The sequence below is a fragment of the Merops nubicus genome, unplaced genomic scaffold, assembly GCF_000691845.1.
Source record: "Merops nubicus isolate BGI_N331 unplaced genomic scaffold, ASM69184v1 scaffold893, whole genome shotgun sequence".
NCBI lineage: Eukaryota > Metazoa > Chordata > Aves > Coraciiformes > Meropidae > Merops > Merops nubicus.
Window position 1 is genome coordinate 2,290 of NW_008600718.1, and position 25,977 is coordinate 28,266.

Consider the following 25,977-nt stretch of genomic DNA (forward strand, 5'->3'; position numbering starts at 1 on the left):
CTTTTCTTTTTGCTTGTTTTTTTTTTTTTTTTTTTTTTTTTTCCTGGCCACATGGCCTCTCACCCTCTGCCATGGGCTCTGGCACTTGTTGAGTCTTCTTGTAAATCAACTTACTTACCAGAACAGCAGAAGACTATCCAGATTTCCTCCTGTGCTCTTTCAAGAGTTAAATAATGTACTCACAGATGGGAGTGGGAAGTACAAGACAAAGACTTAACATCTTCCCTTTCCAGCAGTGATGAGCTGTTTTATATGCTCATTAAGTCTCAAGAAACAGTACCCTTGGTGACCTAAGGAACCATCCTTAAAGATGTAGGAAGCACAGGGAAGTAAACAGAGGTGATCAGATGTGAGCAAGAGAGACTAGGATGGCATGTGGTAAAGGCCATAAAAAATGTCTATTTAAAGAAACCTTTTATTCTCAAAAGAGAATAAAAGAGGACTCCAGGAAGGACACTGGCAAAACTACTCTCCAGTCACTTGCATTTTAATGCACTTGATAACTTCCTAGATAAAAGCAGCAGCTGCAGCAGTAGCTTTTAAAATCTAATTCCAAGAGGCTGCCATGTCAGATGTCTACTGGAATGAAAAAGTAAAATGAGAATGCTGGTTTTCCATTATTTTTCAGCACTGCCCTTATTCCCCTGCTAGGCATGAACAATTTTACAGGTGCCCGAAACTTGGGTACAGTCTCTCTGCCACTTATGTGAGAGCACATAACCTTGTAAGGCCTGCTCTCCTCTAAATGCTGCATATTTAAAACCCTCAGCATTCAGTTTCATAACCAGACTTTAGCAGAATAACATTTTTACTCTATTAATGCAGTGATAAAGTCTGGTTTTAACTCTTCTTACATCTAATGAGCATATCCACTTGATTTCAAGTAGCTTGACCAAGCACATTGGAGAACATCACTGGAGGTGTATGCAAAGCTGAGGGACTGTGGCATTTGTAACAATGAATCAATGAGAAAGAGCATCATTTGATACAAACCCCTATCTTGAATTCTCAAGGAATCAATGAGCACAAAGCAGAAGTAGCATCATTTGCTTCATATACCGAGCACATCAATACAGAAGTCACTAAGCAACAAACGTAACCCAAGCAATATTGTCAACAGGTTGTATTAACTGTTCACTCTGCATGTTGGATGTGAACATAGTGCTGGGAAAAAGTACCAGACTGACAGCCCTAGTTGCTTTTGTAAGCAGAAGAGGTGGTGCAGGTGGCAGCAAGGAAAAGTTTCCTCGTGTCTATGCTGTGAACTGCTTTTGCAGGAACCAGATTGCTTTCTTAATCCAGCCCTCTAACAGGCTGCGAGCGCACAGGGACTCGAGCAGGTTGCTGTTAAACCTAAACCTGCTGCCTTCCTAACCCCGCCCTTCCCGCCCGTGCTGCCACGTGGCCACTGGGTACGGCTGGGGAATACACTCACTGAATGAGTTATCCTTCATCAGCTGGACAGAGATTTACAGTGTACCCCTCAGTAAATAATGCCAGCACTGCGACGCCTTGACGTGCCTCACAGCCAGCTGCGTAAATGCAACGGGGAAAGCTGCGGCCTGGAAGCCTTAAACACTCCCCCCATGCACCCATCAGCTCATTAAATGTACCAGCAGCAAGCCACTCATTAGAGTCAGACTCTTATCCATCACCTTGAGATACCAGCTGTGAAATCATTGATAAAAAGGACAAAGGATAAAAGGGATATATTGGATGTCATACTGTTCAGAACCCCTGATGGCTTGAGATGTACAAACGCTGTCGTGACTTAGTATTCGCTAAGTGTTAGACAAAGAATGGGTTCTTTCACTGGCAGGTTCAAAGGTGCTTCTCAGCAGCAACCATATACCCAAAGTCAATTCTTTTCAAGATGCATAAAAACCTAGATTTCACAGGGCAAGGAAATTTAAAAGCAGGAGAGAATTTGAATTAGAAAAATCCCTTTTATAATAAAAAGAGACATTTGTTAATATTTTTTAAACTCCTCTCTTGCAAAGGTTCTATATTTCAATTTGAATGACAAAATTTCTTTAATAATTTAGCCACTTCTTTTCAAGATTTCCCCCTGATTTGGAAAAAAGATGTTGGGAATATTTGGTCAAAATTCTGCAGTTTTAAACACCACAGCCTTTGGAATGTAAATTAAGACAGTGTGAGATTGTAATATGACCTCTTTGCAACATTCATGCCAGGTCCTCTTTTAAGTGCTTTCAACACTGCACAGAGAGCCATAGGGAAAATATTCTAAAAGCATACTTTTTTTTCCTGCCAATAAGAAAGGGAATAAACTTAAATATTGTACAGATGGAAAAATCATAGAATCATAGAATGAATCACAGACTCATAGAATACTTTGGGTTAGAAGGGACCTTTAAAGGTCATCTAGTCCAACCTTCCAGCAGTGAGCAGGGACATCTTCAGCTAGATCAGGTTGCTCAGAGCCCCGTTCAGCCAAACCTTGAATGTTGTGAGGGATGGGGCATTTACCATCTCTCTTCCCTGTACTGAGGACTCCAGAGTTGAACACAGTACACCAGCTAGAGTCTCACCAGCATGGAGTAGAGGGGCAGAATCATCTCTTCTGACCTGGAGGTCACAGTTCTTTTGATGCAGTCCAGGATATGGTTGGCTTTCTGGGCTGTGAACACACATTGCCAGCTCATGTCCAGCTTCTCATCCACCAGTAGCCCTAAGTTCTTCTCTGCAGGGCTGCTCTCAAACCATTCACCTCCCAGCCTGCATTGATATTGGGGGTTGCTCTGACCCAGGCGCAGGACCTTGCACTTGGCCTTGTTGAACTTCATGAGGGTCTCACACAGGCCCACTTCTCAAGCTTGTCCAGGTCGTTCTGGATGGCATCCCACACCTCTGGTGAGTCAACTGCACCACTCAAGTTTGGTGTCATCTGCAGACTTACTGAGGGTGCACTTGATTCCACAGTCTATATCATTGATGAATATAATAGACAGCCCTGATGCCAGTACGGACTGCTGAGGTACACCACTTGGCACAAATCTCTGTCTGGACACTGACCTGTTGAGCACTACCCTCTGGATGTGATAATCCAACCAATTCCTCATCCACCTAGCAGTCCATCCATCAAATCAATAGCTCTCCAAGTTAGAGAGAAGGATGCTGTGGGGGACCGGACCACGTCAAAGGCCTTACAGAAGTTCAGACAGACAGATGACATATGTAGCTCTTTTGTCCACTGATGTAGTCACTCCATCATAGAAGGCCACTAACTTGTCAGGCATCTCAGGCAGGACTTGCCCTTGGAGAAGACATACTGCCTTTCTTGAACCACTTCCCTGTCCTCCATGTGCCTTAGCACAGCTTCTAGGAGGATCTGTTTCATCATCTTCCCAGACACAGAGGTGAGGCTGATCTCATATAATGGTAGCAAAATAATGGTAGCATATTTAAAACAGCTTTTAATATATACAACACTGATGTTTAGCTCATGCATTTAGTATTAATAACTTCTGATCTGCCAGATTTGTTTCACCCAGAACAGTAAAACCTACAAAGGTAACATTCGTATCCACATAACTCCAAATTATGAAAGAAAAGATTTCTGTTTACTGTAATTAACATCTCTTTAATCTCATATTTCACACTCACCCATCAGTTTGCTGTCAATCTTGACCTTATCTGTTCTTATGGATAAGTTAAGTCGTAGGGTCTCATTTGCACTATAGGAGAACTGGAAAAGATGACACAACAGAGATATTTATACCTTCATTTGGCAAGCCTATATTCATGCATTTTCTATGACTCTCAATATTCAGAGCTGTGAAGGTTTTAGAAACTATCCCAAAGCTTATGGTTACTTTTTCATCTTAGCCAAGTACATTTATAGAAGAATGTTTTAATGAACCTAATCCCTCACAATCAGAATTTTCAAGTACCAAGGGACAGCGATATCTGAATACTCGCTTTTCATTAATTTAATTTACGTTTGGTTATAATTATCCAAGTAGCAAAGGTACTGTTCAGATTCAGTGAGTATAGCTGCTGACCCTGCTGAGTTCTCCCTTCCCACACCATCTGGCCCCATTACTTCTGTGGACACGGCAGACTCGCACCACATGGAGGGGAAATCTCTTGCATCCTTTGCAGTGCAGCCCCCTCGTTATAGCCAAAGCAAAAGGTTCACATGCTCCAAGACATGAGCTTCTGCTCACTTTGAAAGACAGCAGCAATAACAACCAGTGGGAAGAAAAAAGAGCAAAGAAAAATAAATTTGCTTTATAAAGCAAATGCTTTGTGCGAGGCTCAAGTGCTGTATAAATGCTAATTAGTTCTCAAACTACTGTGTTAGTAAGCTTCTAAGACATAAAGGTTACAGTTAGCATAACATTTGTGAGTTTAACTTTTAAGCTTGGTAAATAGACTAATTTAAAAAAAATATTATTTCTTTTCTCTGTAAAATAAACCAGAGTGAAAGAAGCATAGCTACTAAATAGCCAAACAACAACATACTGTTACTATTCCCATTTTTACAGATGTAAAATGGGAAAGATAATGAACTGGAGTGTGGAGAGGGAGACCTCTGAAATTCTCACCTTTTATCCTCAATGTTTTCACCAGAATGCATAAAAAGTGAAGAATAAAAGAGTAATGGTTCCAGTTCCTCCACAGACAGTTCAATGAATCCACAGATTGCACAGACAGAGAAATCAAGGAGGAAGATCTAGGGCTTTGACGGGAGACCCCAGGAGCTCTGAGCCAAAGCTGCTGCCTTTGACTGCTACTGCCAAAGGAGAATCTCCATCAGAGGTGACTTTTATCTCTGAGGGAAACCAATATTACCTGTATATTTCTGGACACATGTGGACGCTGGAACAGGACTATAAGAACTGAATATATTTGGTAAGAAAATCAAATTTTTGTATTTACCTCTTTACTCATGAATGAATATTTTCCTTCGTCTGATTGATCAACAGGAGCTTCGAATTCAAATTGACTATTTCCAACCACAAATTTTTTATTCTATGGAAGAGAAAAGTTCATCTTAGAATTTGTATAGCATTACTAAGCAGCATAAAATACCACTGGGCAATCTCATGTTCAGCACTGGAAGTAATAAGACCAAATGGAGAAGGCTGAGAAGCTAAAGTGATCTTCTAAAACAAAGCTAGCAAAACACTGAGCCAGCACAATCTGCTACTTTGCTGCACCTCTCCAGCTCCTTAAAGGTGGCAGCATCAAGCAGTACAAATAAAGCACAGACATATCTAACACTCTGGTTTAGGGAGCAATAAGAAAAAAACAATAGTTGTGAATACTGGATGGCTTCACACATCAGATGTGCTACTAACAGAGCTGAGTGTCTTCTGCCCTTCAAGGTTTTCTCTGTAGGGAGCCTGGGCTGAGGAGGAATGCAAGAATTGCACGGGAGACTGGAATCATCATCTCTCAGATCCTTCTAGCTTTTTTTCTTCCTGTGCCACCATGACTCCAGCTGTGTTTTCACAGGACAATCTTTCACTGTGGGTATTCCTGTCTATTAGAGACCTTCCTCCCCTCTCTTCTCCCTAGGCCCTAAATCCATCCCTTCCTTCCTTTAGGCTGCAGCACATACCGACCTGTGCTGTACTGGCAAAACTCTCAGCTTGGCTGCTCTGTGATTCCATCGAGCAACTGAGCTGACAAAAACTGAAGCACATCAGCCTATGACACTGTTTCTGTGCTGGGTCATTCTCCTGCTCTGGCCCACAGAACAGCTGCGTGGACAGCTCTGACAGAAGAACCAGAGGAAGAAATATGTAGCAAGGATATTTTCAGATAGCCTTGTTGGTAAAGACTTAGGAAATCAGAACCCATTGGGGGACGAGACCCCTTTCACCTTTACAGGACCACAGAATGATTCTGCTTTACAGAAAATGTCTACATATCCCACGTTTCAAAGTGCCTTACAAATCTCCTTTTTTGAGGAATGCTGCCCCACTTTCTCCACGCCACAAATTTCAATATATCATGTATTTTCCACAAGTGCTCAAATTCTGCTGCTGCAGCATCAAGCTTTCCCACACACTTAACAGAAGGTGCTTGGAGAGGAGGGGAGCTTCCATGTGTGTGAGAGCTGCTACCTGGAGTGGACTGATATCAGGAGATGCTATACCAGGCTCTTAAGCAGAAGGCCACAGGGCTCACATTCAGCAGTCCGGGTGCAAGAAGAGACATGTAGCAAACACTAGGAAGTGGGTTACACATCCAACAAACATCACAAAGACAAATCCAAATGGGAAATCACTTTTAGTGAAAATATTTGGCGGGCTAATAAGGTTATCTTGATGCTGGTACATCTGTCTCTTCTACCATGCCAATCTTTCAAGGACTCAGATGGAAAATGTCTCTCAGACGTTTTATGCAATATGACTGATCAGTACTAAACTTTCCTCTCAGCCTCTTGTACTGGATAAGGCTGTTCTCAAGAGGATGACAACACCTTGGATTTTCTTCTCCTTCCTATTGTAATCCTTTCAGAGGAAGGATGGGAAGAAAAACAGTCAACAGCTTCTCCTCTTTTAGTCCATTTTCCTCCAGCTGAAGCCCTCACAAGGAAATTTATTCACTGTACTGTAAGTGTTCACCAGTTAAGAGGTGCAGACAAAATGTGTGAGCTTATTCTTCCAGTCTCAGTTCTGCGATACCAGTTTTAGAAGCCTTTCCTACTCTTTCAGTCAGCCCAAATCTTCACTGCTAATATCCACCTAGAAACAGAGATGCTTATATCCACAGTGTTGCCTAGTGTACTTAGTAGCCTGTAAGGCAGGTTGTGCACAGATTAAAACAAGATAATAGAGCTAGGAGTTCAAAGTGACAACAGAACATTAATTTTTGCTTTTTCTAAGCAAGAATTTAGGCAAGGAAAGTAGAGGGAAAATGGATATATGCCAATGTCCTGATCAATAAAGACCTTAAATAGGCTCACAGCTGCATGACTGCTAGCTCCAAACACACCTTCATGCACAGGATATCCAGGCAAAATCGTTCCACATGAGAAGCTACATGCTATGCTGCATTTGGGCTGCAGGCCAAGCTCTACAAAATATCCATCCATGGTTTCTCCTGAGTCACCTTGTCCTCCATGAGATGTTTACCAAAGCCTGAGTGTAAGTTATGTCCTTACTCAAATGAACTTTCCGCAACCAAAGCTATTGCTTCAGTCTGATCCCACAGGCATGAGTGCCTGTGCAATTACAACTATTTCATGCCTTATTTGTCTGCTTTCTTACATACTTAGAGGTCTGTGTATATAGCTGGAGTCACAGTGTGTGCCTATTCAAATCCCAGCACTAAAGGCATTATTATTTTGGCTTAAAAATGCACCTCTGTACCAGGATATATGGAGCTGCTCCCATGACAGAGGTGATGTTCCCACATGGCTCTCATCTAAGAAAAAATATTCTGACACAATTTGACACTTGTTCTCAGACATCTTTCCAGCCTGGGGCCTATGCATCACCTTCTTACTTGAATTCACAGAATCCTTCCCAGTTCCAAGTTAAATAAATACGTACCAGGTCTGGTCTGTAGGCAAGCTATTTAACATTGCTACCCATGACACAGCATTAAACCCATAAGATGTGTCTCTGCCTTTGTTAAATGTAATAGACACCTCATAGAGAAAAAACCCCCAAAAAACAACAAAACATCAAAACCCCTAAATGGCAGGTTTTTCATTCCCTTTTCTCTACTAGCAGTTCAGAAAGATTAAAGTGCTTATTCACAGAATGATAAACTAGAGGAATATGGTTTTGGGTTCCTTCTGGTGTTTATTCTTGGAGGAAAAGGTTCCTCTAGAAATCAAATTCAACGTATCTGGATTATGCTTCTACCCTGAATTTACTCTCAAGAAAGAATGAGCTCTTCCTCTTATATCAAGGGAGGAGGGAAAGATTTTCCTCTCAGGCAGAAAAACATCTCTTCACAATGTTAAACAAAAGAAATGTAAATTTCCTGGAATACTTTTCTACTTTTAGCAAAGAGCGATGTGGCCTTTAAGACAAGCATTGTGTGCCACATCTTGCACACAGCCATACATCCTACCGGGGATCCTACCTACATCTCAGGAAACAGACTAAATTCCTTTGTTTACATGTATTTTAAGGTCTTCAAGCAAAAATGTTTATTTTTGAACATAAGTTTGTATAGCACAGTCTTGATATATGTGTAGTGTAGTGAAGCACAGCATGGTCTTCATATGATTGTAGTGGCTGTGCGTTGCTTTCTACCCTTCTCTGAATATCCTTCTTACAGTGCTACTCTCCAGACCTATTTATTCATTTCCATCCCTTGACAGGCATTGCAGAGGTGACAGAAGGACTTTGTAAGCTTCAGTTTGGCAAAGGAAAAAAACCACCTCAAAACCCAAGAGCTTTCCTTCCCTTGATAGATGTCTGGTAGTTAAAGCCGTTGATGCAATCTCCAGCATATCTATCATCGATTTACACAAAGACAACCCAGAAACAAACAATAGGAACTAGGAACAATACTTGAGCTATCACTTAAAGAAGTGGTTCTTAAGCTTTGTTTTTATTAAATGTAAAAAAGATGCACTGTCTAGGTTATAAAACAATTAAAAGGTTGGGGTCAAAAGCTGGCTTCTTAGAAGTTTTGTAATTTACTTTCTGGATACATGGTCACACACACAAAAAATACAAAGAAAAAGACTAAGATTTTTTTATCCAAACTAAGAAACACTTAATTTGTGCATGCATTTCTTTTTATTTCTAAAGTGAAAAATGAATTAAGCACACTGAGTGATGACATTCTAGAACAACAAAGAAGCGTAGGTATTTAATTAGAAAGAAGATATGAAACATCCACCTTTCCCAAACCTCTCCTTTCATTAGGTGAAAAACGAGTATCAAATGTTTCAGTGGGTCCAACTTACATTCTTTAAAACAAGCGACCCATATCTAGCAGTTAAAATATTTTGTCCAGCTCTGATTCTGTTTTGGTGATGAGTCTACCACGGTAACTGATATTATATTATGTCAAACTTGATTGTGTAGATCTCTTCCTTTGTTAAAAGCAGTTATGAGCAGGATCGCCAAGGAACACAAACTATGCTTTAGTTTAGGGGTGTGGCTGCAGTTTCAGTGGAATTCAGATGACAGCCAGCTTTGAGTTAATCTGCTTACCTGATAATAATCTAGATGTCTTCCCTCGAAATACACTGTTGTTCGGTACTCCATGGGTATTATTGGAGGGTTAGGGTTCAGAAACTGTGGGCATTTTTCTTCCTGGGGGAAGAAACATTTTATATGTTACTCCAAATAAAAAGTCTTATCAGAACAAGCTCCAATGGCTTTCGGACAATGAAATGATTGTTCTGAAGAACTTCATGCTTAAAATACAGTGACAGATTTGATTACACCCTTTCAAATTAGACATGCTAAAAATGACTGCAGCATATGTCAAAGATGTGGGTGATTATCTTTCCCAGCCTTGAAATCTTGTCCCTCCCATTGAAGCAAAATAGTAAAAGGAACAAAAATATCCTTTCAGGAGTTATTCAGTCTCACTGCCCCTCCTCAATCACACCCTTAAATTCCCACCCCAGCATAGTCCTTAAAAAAAACACTTACACTTCTGGAGCTAACTTTTGACGTATTTTTAAATCCCTAATTCAACCAACTGATATGAGAGAAAAAGCAAAGAAAATATTGAGGCATCTAATAAAAACCTAATATTTTCATTTTTTAAACATTACCATATTTTGTTTAATCACATCCTGTATTGAAGAGGACTCTTCACAGATATGTCTCTTCCAGTCCCACTGGCAATTCCATCTATTGCTTGCACAGGAATAGCACCTACAAATATAACATGTTAGTCATGACAAACTGTCAGGCTTTTTAGACAGGAAAAGTAAATGAAATTCCATCTTTATATGTGGAGGGTAGATCAATCTGTTATAGTGTCCTTACTATATTAAGCTGAACAGTTCATAGTAAGAATGGTTCAAGAACCCCAAAAAGCTGTTTTCTTCTTAAATATTTGATCAAGGATCAGAAAACCACAGCATCTCACACAAACTTTGAGATCGAGTCTGAGAGGACTGGAAATGATCTTGATCAACCCTCATACATAAGGATGAACAAAGTGTGGGTTGGGTTGGCTGTGTCTGCTGTGGGGTAGCAGCATCTCAGGCAGGGCCAATGATGGGGTCAGGATCAGCTTTGATTGCCCTATTTGAACACACCACAACCCAAAGCACCAATATGTTATTTGAAGGAACACGTAGGTAAGGAGATGTTCACAGAGCTCACCTGCAGATACATTAGCAGCTACAGAAATGGTAAACCAATGAACTAGCCTTTAATTCTATGTGCCATGAACATTCTTGTTCCATGTGCTGTATGTTACTGGCTCACCCGATGCCCTTCAACTGTTTTTAAACTCCATTAAAATGCAGGTAAAAGGGATTTGGACACTGGTAAATTTTGAGAGTGCCAAAAGCTTAATTATGAAATGATTGAGTAACTCAGCTGCCAATTACCTGAAACACCATCCTACAGGATCTACACACCTAAGTTAAGAAGCTGAAATACTTACGGCTGATTTTCAAAAAGATTCATTGCTTCTTCACAGTCATAAAAAGGGTAAGTATGTGATGCAAAAAATATCTTGTTCGTTCCAAAGGTCAGCTGAAGTGGAACTGAAACATGATCTACGACAAAAGAAAAAAAATACCTAAGTGGTTGCTGAATTCTTTAGCTCTTTGAGCTGAATGCTACAATGATAATACTTTTATTATTTTACAGGACATAAGCAAATATTTAACTCTACTGTTGCGACTCATGACCTGTTATACTCTAGATCTATAAGCTCTGTTTTGTCTTTTTAAGCTTTACAAAATTTTCAGCACACGGTTGTCAAAAGGAAAGCAGAGATGGGATAAAGGGAAGAAACAAAATGACAGAATAGCTTTGTTTTATGGAGGTGTTTCTCAGCGGTGCTAACATGCTAGAATTTTAAAAAGTCTAGAAGAACAAGGAAAACTGAGTAAGGAGATAATTGAACACAGATGAAAACTGGCACGAGAACAGCGATTTTAAATAAAACATTTTCTTAAATATGAATATGTCTGCATATAAATTACTTCTTTCATTTGTAGATTAAAACTGCCATTGTCATGTGAATTAAAGCAAGTGATCTTTGTGGTTAATGCCCAAGAGTGCCTGAAATGCTAAGTTACCACAGGCACTTGTGATCTTCAGTCTGCCGTACACAATTTCTCCACAAACACGCTTCTTGCCTGCATTATTATTGAACTAAGGGTGGAAAATTTCACTTCAGAAACTGGTGCTTTCCTCAGCGAAGCTGCTTGAAATACCTTTTGCAGAAATCATTAAGCCCTTGTGACAAGTTATTTCACAAGCTATTGAGCAATTTCAAACTCTGCTTTCCTTGAACAGGTTCTGGGAAGACCATCAGCTGGTTGCCTGGCAGGCACCTTTGCCTACACTCGGTCCTCTTGGACCTTGGTAGGGATGCCAGGGGATTTCCTAACCACGGGACTGCGAAAAAGCAACCTTCCTCTCCAGAAATGTCCTGTTGCCTTTGGAACCAACCACAACTACAGTAACCCACACTTTTCCAAACTCAGCAGGGTTTCTTAACAGGAAGTGGATGGCTCAGGACTTTTTGTCACCAGTTGCCAGGAACCACTGCTGGCGTTCATAACTGTCTGCCTTCTGCTGAAGTGTCTGACAAGCTTCTGAGCATCTTTATATTACTTCTGAACATCCTTTCAGATGGATCCTTGTGCCACCAACTAAGTGAGGTGTATTATTTCTAGGTTACTTGGTTACTCTAATGCCATCTTTGACAGGCTTTTCGTCTCACAATTTCTGCTGGAAGACATCAAGATGTCACGTTTATCAACCCAGTTGCTTTATGTTTGCCTTTACAAAATATTTATGGAATGTGAATTGGCCTTAAGTAATGGAGTGCTGCTTTAACACTTACCATAGTCTGATACCATGACACACCTCAGCTAGGGTAAAACTTACAAGTGATATTTTAACATCATTACTCTTACTGCAAGTAAAACAGGATTTTGAATTGTTTCAGCCTTAAGAGAATTGAAGCTTATCTCAAAAAGTGCTTACAAATACCACTCTGACAGTTCATGGCTATTGTGATACATATAAAAGGATTATCCTCAAGGGGTACCTCTGCAAGCTGCAAGAGCACCTGGGTTTTAATTTTTTTTTTTTTCCTTTCTGTTTTTTAACCTTGATACATAATAAACAGTGCTGTGTAACCAGTTTTATTCCATGTGTTTATCAAGATGTATGAACTTAAAGCATGAATAGAGCACTATCTAGGAAATAGCACAAGAATTATGATTGGCAACAGATCTTAAGCATTTAATCTGTGGTTCAGAACAATGATACAGCAATGATATACTTTAATTATATGATCACGTGTTTTTTCCACTGGACTTACTATTGCAGAAGCTGGAGGGCACATAATAGAAGAGGCAGAAGGCTTAATGAGAGAAAGAACAGCCTTGTGACACGGACCAGAAAACAAACCACTGAACTACAGCTGACTAGAGGAAAACTAAAACATCAGAGATTAAAAACTTCACATCTGAAGTGTATATGCATCTCTTCTAGTCCCACAATTCCAAGTGAATAGAGTAAGATGAGAGTAGCTGGGTTTTGGTTGTTTAGGACACGGAATAACAGCTCTCTGGCTCTGCTGAGCTCCTGTTTCAGGTTCCTAGTAGAAATACTGGGAATGTTACAGCTTATAAAAATAGCAATGGAAATCATTTGAGAAAACTTTTTTTTTTTAATGTTTGAATGGACAAAGTTCAGCAACAGACTATTTGGGGAAATGGACTGGAAGATGTAAAAAAACCATGTATGCAGCTCATATAAGAGCATCACATTAGAAGCAGTAGGCTATGTTCTTTCCTCTTATTGTACATGGAGGGTGGCAATATTCCTTTACCTTGGCCTTTTGGTGTTGGAGGAATTATCTCAGGTGGATTACAGATAATAACCCCTTCTTTTAACTGAGCCGAATGCGTTGTTTCACCAAATGTACACAAAACCTGGTCACTCTCAGTCAAAGCTGGCAATGGACTCACAGTCAGTTCCACCTGAAACACAAAATTTGGAAAGAGTAAAATGCTTAAAAGAAATGAACCAAGAACCAGTAAGATTTATGGCCAGAGAATTTCAACTGCTCTTTTTGGTTTTTTTTTTTTTTTGCTAGCAGTGATATTTTGGGAAGTACCACAGAAGATAGTTCTCCTTTTCAGTTTTTTTTTTTTTTTTTCTTCTTATACCTCTACCAATTTTTCCAGGCTGGGTCTATGTTGAATTACACTGGTGCAAAACCATCTTTTCCTGTCAATGCACTAGATCAGGACAAAAATGTCTGGACACATCCAAATCCTTTTATTCTTGTCCTCAGCAACCAGTTTAACAACAGTAAACAGAGTTGTTAACATTTAAGTCCTGACAAACTTAATTAAAATTCCATTAACCTTAGGTATTACTACTGAATAATGAAGCCAAGACTGGATGGGCTGGAAAAGCTGGAGTTTGAAAAGGCTGAACAGAAAAGTGGCTTCTTTGAGACTCAGATGTATATGCAAGAAACCGACCAAGATCCATCATTACTGCTGAAAAAGGATTTCTGAGTGATAGTGAGATCTTAAATTCCTCAAGGAAATCATCAATACAGCATGCATGTGAGAACCTAAAAGGAAACTAAATGGGAAAACCTAGTAAGGAAATAGGAAAAATTTTAAATGAAATTTTGGATGCTGACTTTGATTTAATGCTTCAGGTGTGTCAATTATAGTTTAACTTTTTCCATTTTGCACTGTCAGTAGAAATGACAATTGTCCCTTTTTCACTGAAACTGGTCCACTATGTTATGACCTGCAGTAGTTTTTGGTGAATAAAAGACTCATGAGGAGACAGTGGCATTTGTGATGTTACAGGCAGCAGATAAATGCTCATGTGAAGTTTGGTTTTGTTTTGGGTTTTAGGTATTTTGGCCTCAGATGCTGATATGAGACATCAGAGACAAGCTGGCAAGATCTGAACTAAGAGAAGGTGTGGATTTTAAGTAGGACTAGTTAACTGTGCTAACATTTTTAGTCGACATAGAAATGGCCTTAACACAATGTTGTTTTTATCATTTAGGAAGGGAATCGAAGGGATTTGAATGATAGCCTCTTCCTTTCTGATTAAGAGGGATTAAAAGCCATTTTACTTGCTGAGCAGCCCCAGGAAGCCCTCAGTCTGCACTGGTGTGCTCCTTTAGGAGTCAGAGCAAGCTAAGACTCCCTGGTCACACTCACCAGGGGAGGTTTAAGTTGGATATTAGGAAAAATTTCTTCACTGAAAGTGTTGTAAAGCACAACTGGAACTCTAGAACCCAGGCTGGCCAGGCAAGTGGTGGACTTAGCAGCCCTGGAGATACTTAAAAGATGTATAGATGTGGTGCTGAGGGACCTGGATTAGTGGTGACCTGGCAGTGCTCAGTTTATGGTTTGACTTGATGATTTGAAAGGTCTCTTCCAATCAAAATGATTCTATGAACACAGTTTTGTTGCCACAGAGCCATTTTGCATGCTGAATTTACCTTCTCTGTGTACCCAGACAAACTGTTGTGCAGGCAAATCCACTGCTGATTTTAAGGCAACAGCTCATGGCTTTGCTGCTTACTTAAGTTTATGCTCAAGTAAGCTGAAAGGGCAGCATGAAATCTCCACTATAAATTACTTTTTATGGGTTATACAACATTGTGCAACACTTTCATAATATTCAGATAAGTGTAAGCACTTAATCATCCATACTAGTGTATCATTTTGGTTTACAGACAAGGTCAAAAAGAGCATTTCCGAGAAGAAAACATGAACTGCAACCTGCAAAAACAGTAAGCAAGAAAGAGCACTTTGAGAAATGCCAGAGACTGAGATACCCAAATGATTATCCTATTCCTAGTCTCCACTCTGCATAAAGAAATGTAGCTATTCATCTTCTCAGTAGTCACATCAATGTGCTTTAAGAACACGTAGGGAAGGCATTTCCTTGTCATACCTTAGCAGGGGCTCTGCGACTCATATTTAGAGGGTCTGCACTAATGATAGTCATGCATGTGCCACTTGGACTCCACAGCCAGTGGTTCTCCTTATCGGCTGCTCCACAGTCTGCCTTCTTTGTGCACCTGACAAAACAGGAACAGAAACCAAAGCAAAGCAATATTATAGCAGGACTCTGCTTTCTCTGAACTACGCAACAATTTCAGGACTAGAGTCTGGAATTACAACACAAGATGACCAGGAGTTTGCTTTAATATTGACTAATTAGGTTTCTATTAGAGAATTTTTAATGGAGTAAGTGCTGGAATAAGAATTGATGGTTTGAGATGTCAAAGGCAAGTAGGGAAACGTGCCCATACTATTTTGGACCCTACCTTGGATTAGACAACCCAAATCCATACAAGGGCAGTAATATTTAGTTAGCACAGGAGCTATCAGGCAATGAAGCCATTGCCTGATCATCCGAAACCAGGCTGATTAATCTTCATTGTAATATATAACTAAGACCTGAGTGAGTGGTCACAGCCTGTTCTTTCTGCAGGTCGCTTAGCAGACACCTGTGTGTTGCCAGTAATAAGACACCCCACTCATGAGAGTAAATTGCAATAGAGAGGTATTGCTGGAGGAACACAGGCTGGTGGAGAGCTCTTGTGAGACTGTAAGACTAGCAACTAAATGTTGGTTTTGAGGTGAATGCTTTTGTTAACTCCTGCCACTATTTAAGACCTCTCTCTGCCAGGGCACCGTTGCTATTGTGAGAAGACAACAGCAGTTGTGCAGCCTCACCAAAAGCACTGGGAGGTTTTCCCAGCTGAAGTACAGGAAGGACAGAACGAAGAAATGCTGCAGTGCAGAAGCTGTGTATGTGGCTACAAAAGCTTGGCAAAGAGCGTGTGTGTGGACCCACGTGTCTCGTGTGCGAGAGTCTCGTGTGTTCTTTCCATTCTGTGCAAAGCTGAGGAGAAAATGCTGTAGGATCTCTGGTTGCTCCAGCTGAAGACTATTAATAAATTTCTCAGGGGCTTTAACACAGTGCAGTTGCTGCACAGTTCTGTCAAGCCTACCCTTAAAGATACCATTTACATACAGAGTGAACGTTCATACAACACATCCCTAAATACACTACTAAGTGCTGTGCATGGTCGTGAGACAAAACTTACTGCAGACGGGAAAAATAATAGAAATAAAACACTTTTTTTCTCCCCATTGGAAATAAATACTAGCAAATGCAAAAAATCATATCTGCCTGTTCTCGGAGACCATTAATATTTTGAGATACTGAGGTCAATGGTCATATCAGAAACCTGAAGGGAAATCTAGGGAAAATTGCCTTTTGTATGATATATGACATGGCCTTCAACTCCCAGCAGGCCATGAGGAGTTGGAGGTGTATATTCCATATCCCCAGGTTTCATCCACAGCAACCAGAGCCCAGGCTGGAAGAGTTACAGTATATTACATAAACCTGCATGCACTGCTGAAGTTTCTCTGCAGTGCTCCATATAATGCTACACATCAGGTGACCTAATGTGATAGTTCACATGTTCAGACAAGAAGCTAGAAGCCTGAAATTCATCTGCATACTATAATTAAATAGCCCCTTTGTTCCAACAGCAAGTTCTTAGAATCATGAATTCCCAGCCGCTCATGCCAAGGGGTTAATTAACTTAGTAGTCAAGAAGAGAGCTGCAGGACCGCTCTGCTCTTCCCTCTTGCCACTCCAATCAAACCAGAGTGTACAGAAGAGACGTTCAAGAGCTGTTAAGTGATGTCCTAGTTTACATGTGTTTGAATATTAATTCAGTTAACCTCTGCAGATAGTCAGCCAAATGACACTTTCTGCTCTCCTACAGTTAGGTGAGGGTTCGGTGTTGCTACATGTCCTGATAGGTGACATTTACATAAAACCAGCACTTGAGCTACACGCTTTATTTCAGACGTGGACCTTTTTTTCTTTCATGTTCTTGTATACACTTTCTGCTCTACTTAAAATATATGCTTTTAGTTTAGAATTTTAAATAGGAAGCACTCTTTTTAATTTCTGGGAGACCGTACAGCTCAGAAAGTGATAAAACCTGCTGTTAGAAGATGTATACTTATTTTCAGTACCAGCAGAAAAGTATATATTTTCCCAGACTAATCAAACCTGCAGAAGTCAGTAGGGACTTACTTCTGTGCACAGAAGACAGATATCAATGTCTGCGTGGTAAAATGAAATCACTACCAGGAGGTAAGGCCGAGCACAAAGCCGGGGTGGCTATGCTGAGCAGGAAGGCACAGCACATGCCAAAATTTGAGCTATTCCACCGCCTGCACCCGAGCAAGCGCCGGCAGCACTCACCTGCCCTCCCTCACGCACCAGCCGCAGTACGGGTCCCTCGCCTGAGCACACTTCTCACAGTCTGAGTACTGGTGGCAGTCCTGCACAGGCAGCCGGTGCACCTGCAGAGCCAGAAGGAAGGCAAACTGTGACGGATCTGAAGGAGGCACAGGGAGACGGAGACGCCTGTGGACAGGGCTGTGCAGTGCTATTGCCTGTGGCAGGAGAAGACCTGGCCCCGGATCACTATGATCAGAGCTCGGTTTGATTTTAAGAAAATACATACAAAACCAGAGTCTGGTTATTCCCTCCAAGAAGTCCAATTCACACCCTTTTCCTGCTTGTTTTCCTTCCAGTATTCTCTAATCTCTCTTCAAAGTAACATTGTTACAATCAAGAACCATGAGCAAGCCTAACAAAATTGGGCTTTTCAATTCTTCCAGTTATGTTACTTCTGGAAATCTGCATTACAGCAGCCATCAAAGGACAGAACTGTATCAGCAACTCTGAACTGCAGAAACAGCTACTGCAGGATAGATACTTTCAAAGTATCTAACTTGGCACTGGCTAGATCATTTTTTAAACAGAGCCTCTTCCTCTCCGTATCACTAGCGCAGAGATGAAATCATTTGGAAATGCAACCATTGGTGGTGCTTTTAGCCAGAAGGCATTTCAGAAAATCTGCAAGTGTTTGAGAGCTTTGGGCTACTGCACGTCTCCACACATAACCTTCCACCACGCAATACCTTCACAGAAGAAAATGGAAACAATTGTGACAGGAAGCAGCTGGAAAAAGAGCAGCATCAGTTCCCGTGTCTCAGTCCCCCAGTAAATACACAGCTTCGGGTTTTGATTTCCTTTGGGGCTGAGAATAAACAATTTTGTCTTCTTTTCAGTGCACAGAAAAAGGAGCCAGGGCATAACCCTCCTTTTCAGTTATGCTGCTGAAGTGATTTAAGAGGAGAACGGGACCTGTGTCTTCCTATTGTGTTCTACTTTTAAAGAGTACAAAAAGTCCAGCAACAGTAACTCTGAGATATAAGCTTCTTTTTTTCTACCTTACCATCTCATTTAAAACAAGCTATTCTGGAAGTCTGACTTTGGCCTTTTCTTTCACATTTGGAGCTCAGTCCAACTCAGTTAAGGAAACTGTCAATACTGGGTATCTTGCATTTATTAATACAGAAGTTTACCTTTTCAGCACTCTCTTCTTCCACAGATTCTTACCTAACCAGAGCTAAGTTACTGGCACCCAGTTTCACTAACTGGTACCCAGAGTGCAATTTAATATCCAGTGAATGGCTTTTCTATGACAAAGTATTTATTTCATAATTCTGGCAGGCAGTAACAAGGCCTAGAGATTGTTGACTCTGCAAGTTTCATGTAATCTTAATGTATTTAAAGAAAAAAAGTGACTCTGTTTACAGCCGGCTTTAAGATGCAGAGAAACCAATTTCAGAGATTTTCTAATTGCCACTCTTAATTAAAGAGAGTGGTAAAAGCTAAACCAAGCAAACAAGCTAGTGACCTCTACTTTCAGACTTCTACTTTCATCCCAGTACGGTGTGTAGCATGAGCAATTTAGGATCCTACCAGTGATGTTCACTTGCAAGAAACCAGCACAAGCATGTCAGGGGTGGTATGCTCCTTTCCAAGTCCCCCAAGAAGCTGCAAGGGGTTTCTCCTGGTCTCTGCCCACGGTCTGGGAGCAAAGCAGGAAGGAGGGACCTGCCTTTTGAAGGCATTGGCTCCAAGTCACCCACTGCTATTGACACAGCAGCAGAAGCTGAGAGGAGGAAGGGGGAGAAGTGAAACAGGAAAGCAAGAGCTTATATCTCTCTCTCTGGCTCTTAACCTCTGTATCATTCTTCCCTGTGTTCCTCTCAATCTGATTTCTTTTTAAAGGCTGCTTCAAGTTATCACCCACCACATCATCACCTTCACTTTGCTCAGATGTTCACAGAGCCCAGGCAATTCATTTCCAAGAGCTGAGGCAGGCTGCATCTGCCAGGTAGCTTAGCAGTACGCACGCCTCCCAACGCAGCCAGCCTGCCCTTCATTGTTTACCTTATTTTAAAGAACTCTAAACCATATTAACTCCCAGGGCAGGGTTCTGATATCTCTATTCCCACAACTCCCAGCTGTCTTCACCCAGAAGCACACGTTTCAGCATTTATTCTTCTTCCCTTGCTTACATCGTTTCATTTCTCCCAGCTCTGAAGGCCTCCATTCTCCTCCTGTCTGTCTGCTTCTAAAGTGGGTGGGACTGCTCCTTTTAATTAACTCCTGGAGATGACAGTAATGTAATACCATTACAGAGCTCCCAACTTTAGTTATTCATACTTAAGCTGGACAGGTTTTGTAAAAGAAAACTATTATTCACATTATTCAGAAATGTAGCATCTATGAAAGCTTCTTGGAGAAGATTAAACTGAAATCCTCTCCTTGGCAGAAATCTGCTGCTTTCTAAACCTCAGCATTTTGTCGAGATGGCATTTTTTTTTTTTTTCAAATTTTCTCTGAAAAATTTGTCTATAGCCTTCCTAAATTCTACCAGTTCAAGCAGACTGCCACTAGAGAATTTGTCTTCCTTCAAGGTTGCTGCTATCCCTTAGAATCATAGAATCACTATGGTTGGAAAGGGCTTCCAGGATCAAGTCCAACCTTCCTCCGAACATTTCCCTAACCCCTAGACCATAGCCTCAAGTGCTACATCTACTCATTTTTTGAACACCTCCAGGGATGATGATTCCACTCCCTCCCGGGTTAGCCTGTTCCAGTGCCTGACCACTCTCTCAGTGAAGAAATTCTTCCTAATATCCAATTGAAACCTCCCCTGGAAATCAAAACCTTTTCCCTATCATCAGTAATTTGGGAGAACAGACCAATACCAGCCTCACTACAACCTCCTTTTAGGTAGTTGTAGAGAGCAATAAGGACACTTATAGTGCTCAGCAGCTCACACTGTAGCCTGATGGGGACTGCAGGGCTTTTAAGCAACATGTCAGCTTGTCAAATAGGGTAACAGGCCACCCAAGTTTTTGTGAACCATGTTTGGAGTTCTGTTCCAAATCTGAACAGAAGCCAAATTAGAAGTATCAACTAATGAAAAAACCAAACCAAACCAAACCAAAAAAAAACCCAAAAAACCCTCTCTCATACACTGTCACATTATGAAATGCTTTTTCAGTCACATATCTGGTATTTTTTTTCCAATGTGGCTTCTCTCTTGAAAACCTTCAGCTAGAATATAACATTGCTGCAGGAGGAATTTATATTAGTCCTTCTGTGTAACAGGTAAAGAACATTCTTCTCACAGTTTTCCCCAAATACTCTCCTTTCACAGTCCCCTTGCCCCTGTGTTACTCAGCCGGAGTGTTTCCTGCTTCCATGTCACTGTCAGTGCTGTAGATGGTCATCCCCCTGTGTTACTCGGCCGGAGTGTTTCCTGCGTCCCTTTCCGTGTCACTGTCAGTGCTGTAGATGGTCACAGCCTGTCACCCGCCCTGTCCTGCAGCGCTGCTGCACCATGCAAAAAAAACTCCAGCCACCACAGAGATCAGTGTCAGAAAAGCGTTACAACTGGGGGTGAAGGAGGAATCTGGCATCCCTCTGGTCTCCTACTTGCATTTTTCCTTCCTTTCTTTACAAACCTCTGCTGTGTCTCACCTGCCAGCACAGAGAAGGGGAACCTAGTAGAGGCTTCCTGTGCCTTTCACAGCAAAGTCTGACCTGTCTTGGTCAGGGCTGCCTGACCCTGTGACATGCTGGCACCAAACACCTCAACTTCATCCTTCTCACAGACCCCAAAAGACACCTTCAGAGGTGAACTCGCCTCCCATTCCCATTTGCTAATCATCAAGGATGTAACAGTGCTCCTAGTCACAACAATCAAGCCCATCAGCTCAGACCTGAGAAAGGTCTTTATGCACACAGAGCAGTGGGAGCCCCACCTAATGGGACAACTTCCAGGAAAAACTGAGAAATGCAGAAATCTCAGGTAAAGCTGCACAGAAAGTGAAAATGGACCTGGTCCTTAATACAAGCAGGACACATTACCTTGTCTGTGGTCATCACATACAGATTTTCCTGGGTTTGGTCGAGGACTAGGTCACTCTTTATGGGTTTGTTCAGTTCAATAGTAAGAGAGCTGTACTCAGTTGCAGTGGATGACAGGAACACCTGTATCATGGAACAAACAAAGATGATTAATGTTGCTTTTTTCCCCCAGTTATTATCATTATATCTGGCTACTGCTGTAAAAGACAATAAAAATGCTTCTATAAATATATCAGCAAGCAAAGGAAGGCTAATGGGAATCTCCATCCTTTATTAGAGGCAAGGGGAAACACAGTGACAAAGGATGAGGAAAAGCTGAGATACCAAATGACTTCCTTAATAGTAACACCAGTTATTTTCTTGAGTGGCCAGCCCCCCGAGCTGGAAGACAGGGACTGGGACCAGAATGAAGCCCCCCCAATCCAAGCAGAAATGGTTAGCCACCTGCTATACCTCTTAAAACACACAAGTCTATGGGGTTGGATGAGTTCCACCCAAGGGTAATGAGGGGGCTGTCAGAAGTGCTCACAAGCCACTTTCCATCATTCGTCAGCTGTCTTGGCTAACCAGTGAGGTCCCAGTGGACTGGAGGCTAGCAAGTGTGATGCCCATCTATAAGAAGGGCCAGAAGGAGGATGCATGGAACTATAGGCCTGTCAGCCTGACCTTGGTGACAGGGAAGGTTATGGAGCACATCATCTCAAGTGCCATTTCATGGCACGTGTAGGACAACCAGGTCATCAGGCTCAGACAGCATAGGTTTATGAAAGGCAAGTGCTGCCTGACAAGCCTGATATCCTTCTATGACAAGGTGACCCACTTAATGGATGAGGGAAAGGCTGTGGATGTCATTTACCTAGACTTTAGTAAAGCTTTTGACACCGTTGCCCACAACATTCTCCTGAAGAAACTGTCTGCCTGGCTTGGATGGGCATACTCTTCACTGGGTAAAAAAATGGCTGGGTGGCCAGGCCCAAAACGTGGTGGTGAATGGAGTTAAATCCAGTTGGTGGCCAGTCACAAGTGGTGCTCCTACCCAGGGCTTTGTATTGGTGCCAATTCTCTTTAATATCTTTATCAATGATCTGGACGAGGGGATCAAGGGCACTCTCAGTAAGTTTGCAAACGACACCAAGTTGGGCAGGAGTGATGTTCTGCCTGAGGATAGAAAGGCTTTACAGAGAGACTTGGACAGGCTGGATTGATGGGCCAAGACTAAAGGTATGAGGTTCAACAAGGCCAAATGCCAAGTCCTGAAGCTGAGTCACAGCAACCCCAGGCAATGCTACAGGCTTGAGGAAGAGTGGCTGGAGAGCTGCCTGGCAGAAAAGGAACTGGGGATGTTGGTCAACACCCAGCTGAATATGAGCCGTCAGTGTGACCAGGTGGCCAAGAAGGCAAATAACACCCTGGCTTGTATCAGCAATAGTATGGACAGCAGGACCAGGGAAGTGATTGTTCCTCTGTACTAAACACTGATAATGCCACACCTTGAATACTGTTTTCAGTTTTGGGCCCCTTACTATACGAAGGACATTAAGGTGCTGGAGCATGTCCAAAGAAGGGCAATGAAGCTGGTAAAGAGTCTAGAGCACAAGTCTTATGAGGGCCAGATGAGGGAGCTGGGGCTATTCAGCCTGAAGAAAAGGAGGCTCAGGAGAGACCTCATCACTCTCTACAACCACCTGAAAGGAGGTTGTAGTGAGTTGAGGGTTGGTCTCTTTTCCCAAGGAGCAAGTGATAGGGTGAAAGGAAATGGCCTCAAGTTACACCAGGGGAGGTTTAGGTTAGATATTAGGAAAAATTTCTTCACCAAAAGGGTTGTCAGGCATTGGAGCAGGCTGCCCAGGGAAGCAGTGGAGTCACCATCCCTGGAGGAATTTAAAAGATACCCAGATGTGGTGCTCAGGGACATGGTTTAGTGGTGGACTTGGCAGTGTTAGGCTTACGGTTGGACTTGATGATCTTAAAGGTCTTTTCCAACCTAAATGATTCCATGGTTCTATAAGTAATGAAAATCCTGTGTTTACTCAACTTTACAAATTCACATGAGAAAAAACATTTCAGTGTGAAGTACATGGCATCAAAAGCAGCAAGCAAAGCATAAAATTCATGAAAATAAATTGCTCACTGCTCACCACAGCTAATATTTGTATCCTTTTTTAGTAAACAGTCATTCATTTTAGTGCTGTAAAATTAAAATTCTCAACACAGAGCCTTTGCAATTGAAGGGTGTTCAAATTTGTTGTCTCCCCTTGTGGTAACCAACAATTTCAGCTTCAGATTTCAAACTGCGTAGTGGCACAAGGCCACCACTCCCCTTCAAGCAAAAGAAGGTGTCTGGCATTGCAGTCTTGACACTTTAACACCACAAACGCGTGAAACCTTGAGCCCCACACCACGCAGTCAGAATTTAGCAGAGCTCCAGCCTGGGCTTTGTCTTGCCATCTCTATTCACTAAATGGCCAGAATAATTGCAAAACGAAAAGTCGCTCTTAAGTTAGTTTGGGCTTGAATAGAGATAAGGCAAGAGCAGCTGTTAGATTACCTAAGGCTGTTTATACAGAGCTCTCAGTAGGTATCTAATCCCTTGGGAAAAGTGTCATTCAGGCGATGCTAATTCAATCTGTGTCTTGGATAGCTGAGGTACATCAGAAATAATGCGGTTTTTCTTTGAAATGAAAAATACCATGTTCCAAAAGAATTTCCTCCTGGTATGTGATCTTATAAATCCCATTTACTTTTAGAGTCGAGGTATGCTGTCACTACAGTCTGTGACCTTTCAGACACCTTCCAGTCTTTTCAGTCCAGTTGGTTACCTTAAGAATTTTGCCGTCCGACGTGCCCAGGAAGGCCACGGTGTGCCCATTCTCCACAGCCACAGTGACAGCTGTGAGATTCATCCCTTCTTTTTGCAGCACCGGCTTCTCCACAACACCATTCTTACTTCCCAAAAGGTACGGCAAGTGTTCAGAGCCACAGGGGAAATTTTTGCTTGCATTCTAATAAGGAATAGCAATACAGAGCCATGTTAAACATTCAGATCACTAATTCCTAGCTAAGAATGAAGTGCAACCTTATTACCAGACAGTATAATACCCCTCAGACATAGAAGAGTAGAAAGAGAGAAATGGATTGTCTGACCATTTTCCCCCAGCCAACGGGCAGCAATCAGAAAACAGCCTGCTAATTGCAAACTGCTTCAATGCTTTCATTTTCCAGGAGACACGGAGAGAGACATTTTTTTGTTCCTATTTCACTGAGGCAACACAGTTTAAAAAGTAACTACTCTGTTTAATTAAAATGAACATGTCATGCAGATTGGGTTGACTAGTTTTGTGCTGAAGACTTTTTTATGCTGTTCTGTTCCTCAGTTTGCTGTTATCCATAGAAAAGCAACCTACTGGCAACTGTTTTGTGAACTTCAACGCATTCTCTCTTAACTACGCTTTAATCCTGAGCTGCAGGGAGTGCCACCAGAAGGAAGTTCATTCACACCTTGCCTTTCCTGCTATATTTGGTAACAAGACTGTCTTTCTGCTCTGAAATCCACACCTCCTTTTTCTCTGGAAGCCATGGCCACTCCACTTGTAATATTAAGGATTTCTGTTTGACATTCAACCCGTGTTGGGGGCATTGCAGTGAGTAACACCAGTGTTTGGAAGCAAAGAGTGCTCTTTTGGCTTCTTATCAGTGCTAGTGAGCTGCTGTGTGGGGAAGGGCTGTGGTTTCATGAGGTGAAGAATTATTGTTCAATATCAACATAAGGCATATTCTCGTGCCTCATGTCTTCAGCTGTTCACTCCTACCCCTTGTTTGTAGCACACTACTTCTCAAGCTGTGCTCAAACAGCTGCTTCTGCAAGTGTGCATCTTGCTCAGGCTGGGCAATTAAAATATCCTCCTAAAAGCTGACTAAGTTACTTTTAAGATGATTCAATGCCTCAACCCAGTTTAGGGTTGGCTGCTGTAACAAATGGTCTGCACAAATAAGGCTTGGAAACAGGGTGGCTTGGGCAAAAACTTCAGAAAGTCAACAGAGGTGCTGAAAACTGCCTCTCAGAGACATAGTCATGAATGGAAGACCAGTATCTGGAGAGGCTTAACAGTGGCCTCCAAAAACCTTATAGCCAAGGTAATGACAAGCCATAAAAAGAAGATAGCCACCATGCCATGGAAGTATTTTGAGCCACAGCAAAATAGGAACACCATATGAATGTAAGAAACATGCACATTTCCAGTTATCTGACAATTCAAATCCAAGTGAGAAGCCACACAGAACTCCAGATTTCACCTACAAGATTCTTAATACCATTTAAAAACATTATAAATAGGTTGGCTGAGACCAGAATTGTCTATAGTGATCATCTGGAAGCTGATCAGGGGCGTAACAGATCACCGCATTCGACTCAGTTATTTCCATACCAGAGGGAACCCTTTAAAAGAAATGCATTTATGAAACCAATATTCATCTTTCAGAAGACATCAGATGTTTTCTAAGA

The 25,977-nt window shown here is 41.7% G+C and overlaps 1 protein-coding gene across 1 annotated transcript in view; it reads right to left on the reverse strand.

Moving 5' to 3' along the window:
• Positions 1 to 25,977, reverse strand: part of LOC103770489 (plexin-B2-like) — a gene marked incomplete at its 3' end in the record, with an annotated part of 28,609 nt that overhangs the window by 1,326 nt on the left and 1,306 nt on the right. Inside the window, exons 2-11 of the mRNA XM_008937749.1 lie at positions 24,296 to 24,478; positions 21,477 to 21,599; positions 17,439 to 17,539; positions 15,096 to 15,222; positions 12,988 to 13,138; positions 10,576 to 10,690; positions 9,731 to 9,833; positions 9,159 to 9,260; positions 4,906 to 4,998; positions 3,628 to 3,709 (exon numbers count right to left, since the gene is read on the reverse strand). Of these exons, the coding sequence (XP_008935997.1) occupies positions 3,628 to 3,709; positions 4,906 to 4,998; positions 9,159 to 9,260; positions 9,731 to 9,833; positions 10,576 to 10,690; positions 12,988 to 13,138; positions 15,096 to 15,222; positions 17,439 to 17,539; positions 21,477 to 21,599; positions 24,296 to 24,478 (1,180 nt within the window). The remainder of the gene's footprint in view (positions 1 to 3,627; positions 3,710 to 4,905; positions 4,999 to 9,158; positions 9,261 to 9,730; positions 9,834 to 10,575; positions 10,691 to 12,987; positions 13,139 to 15,095; positions 15,223 to 17,438; positions 17,540 to 21,476; positions 21,600 to 24,295; positions 24,479 to 25,977) is intronic.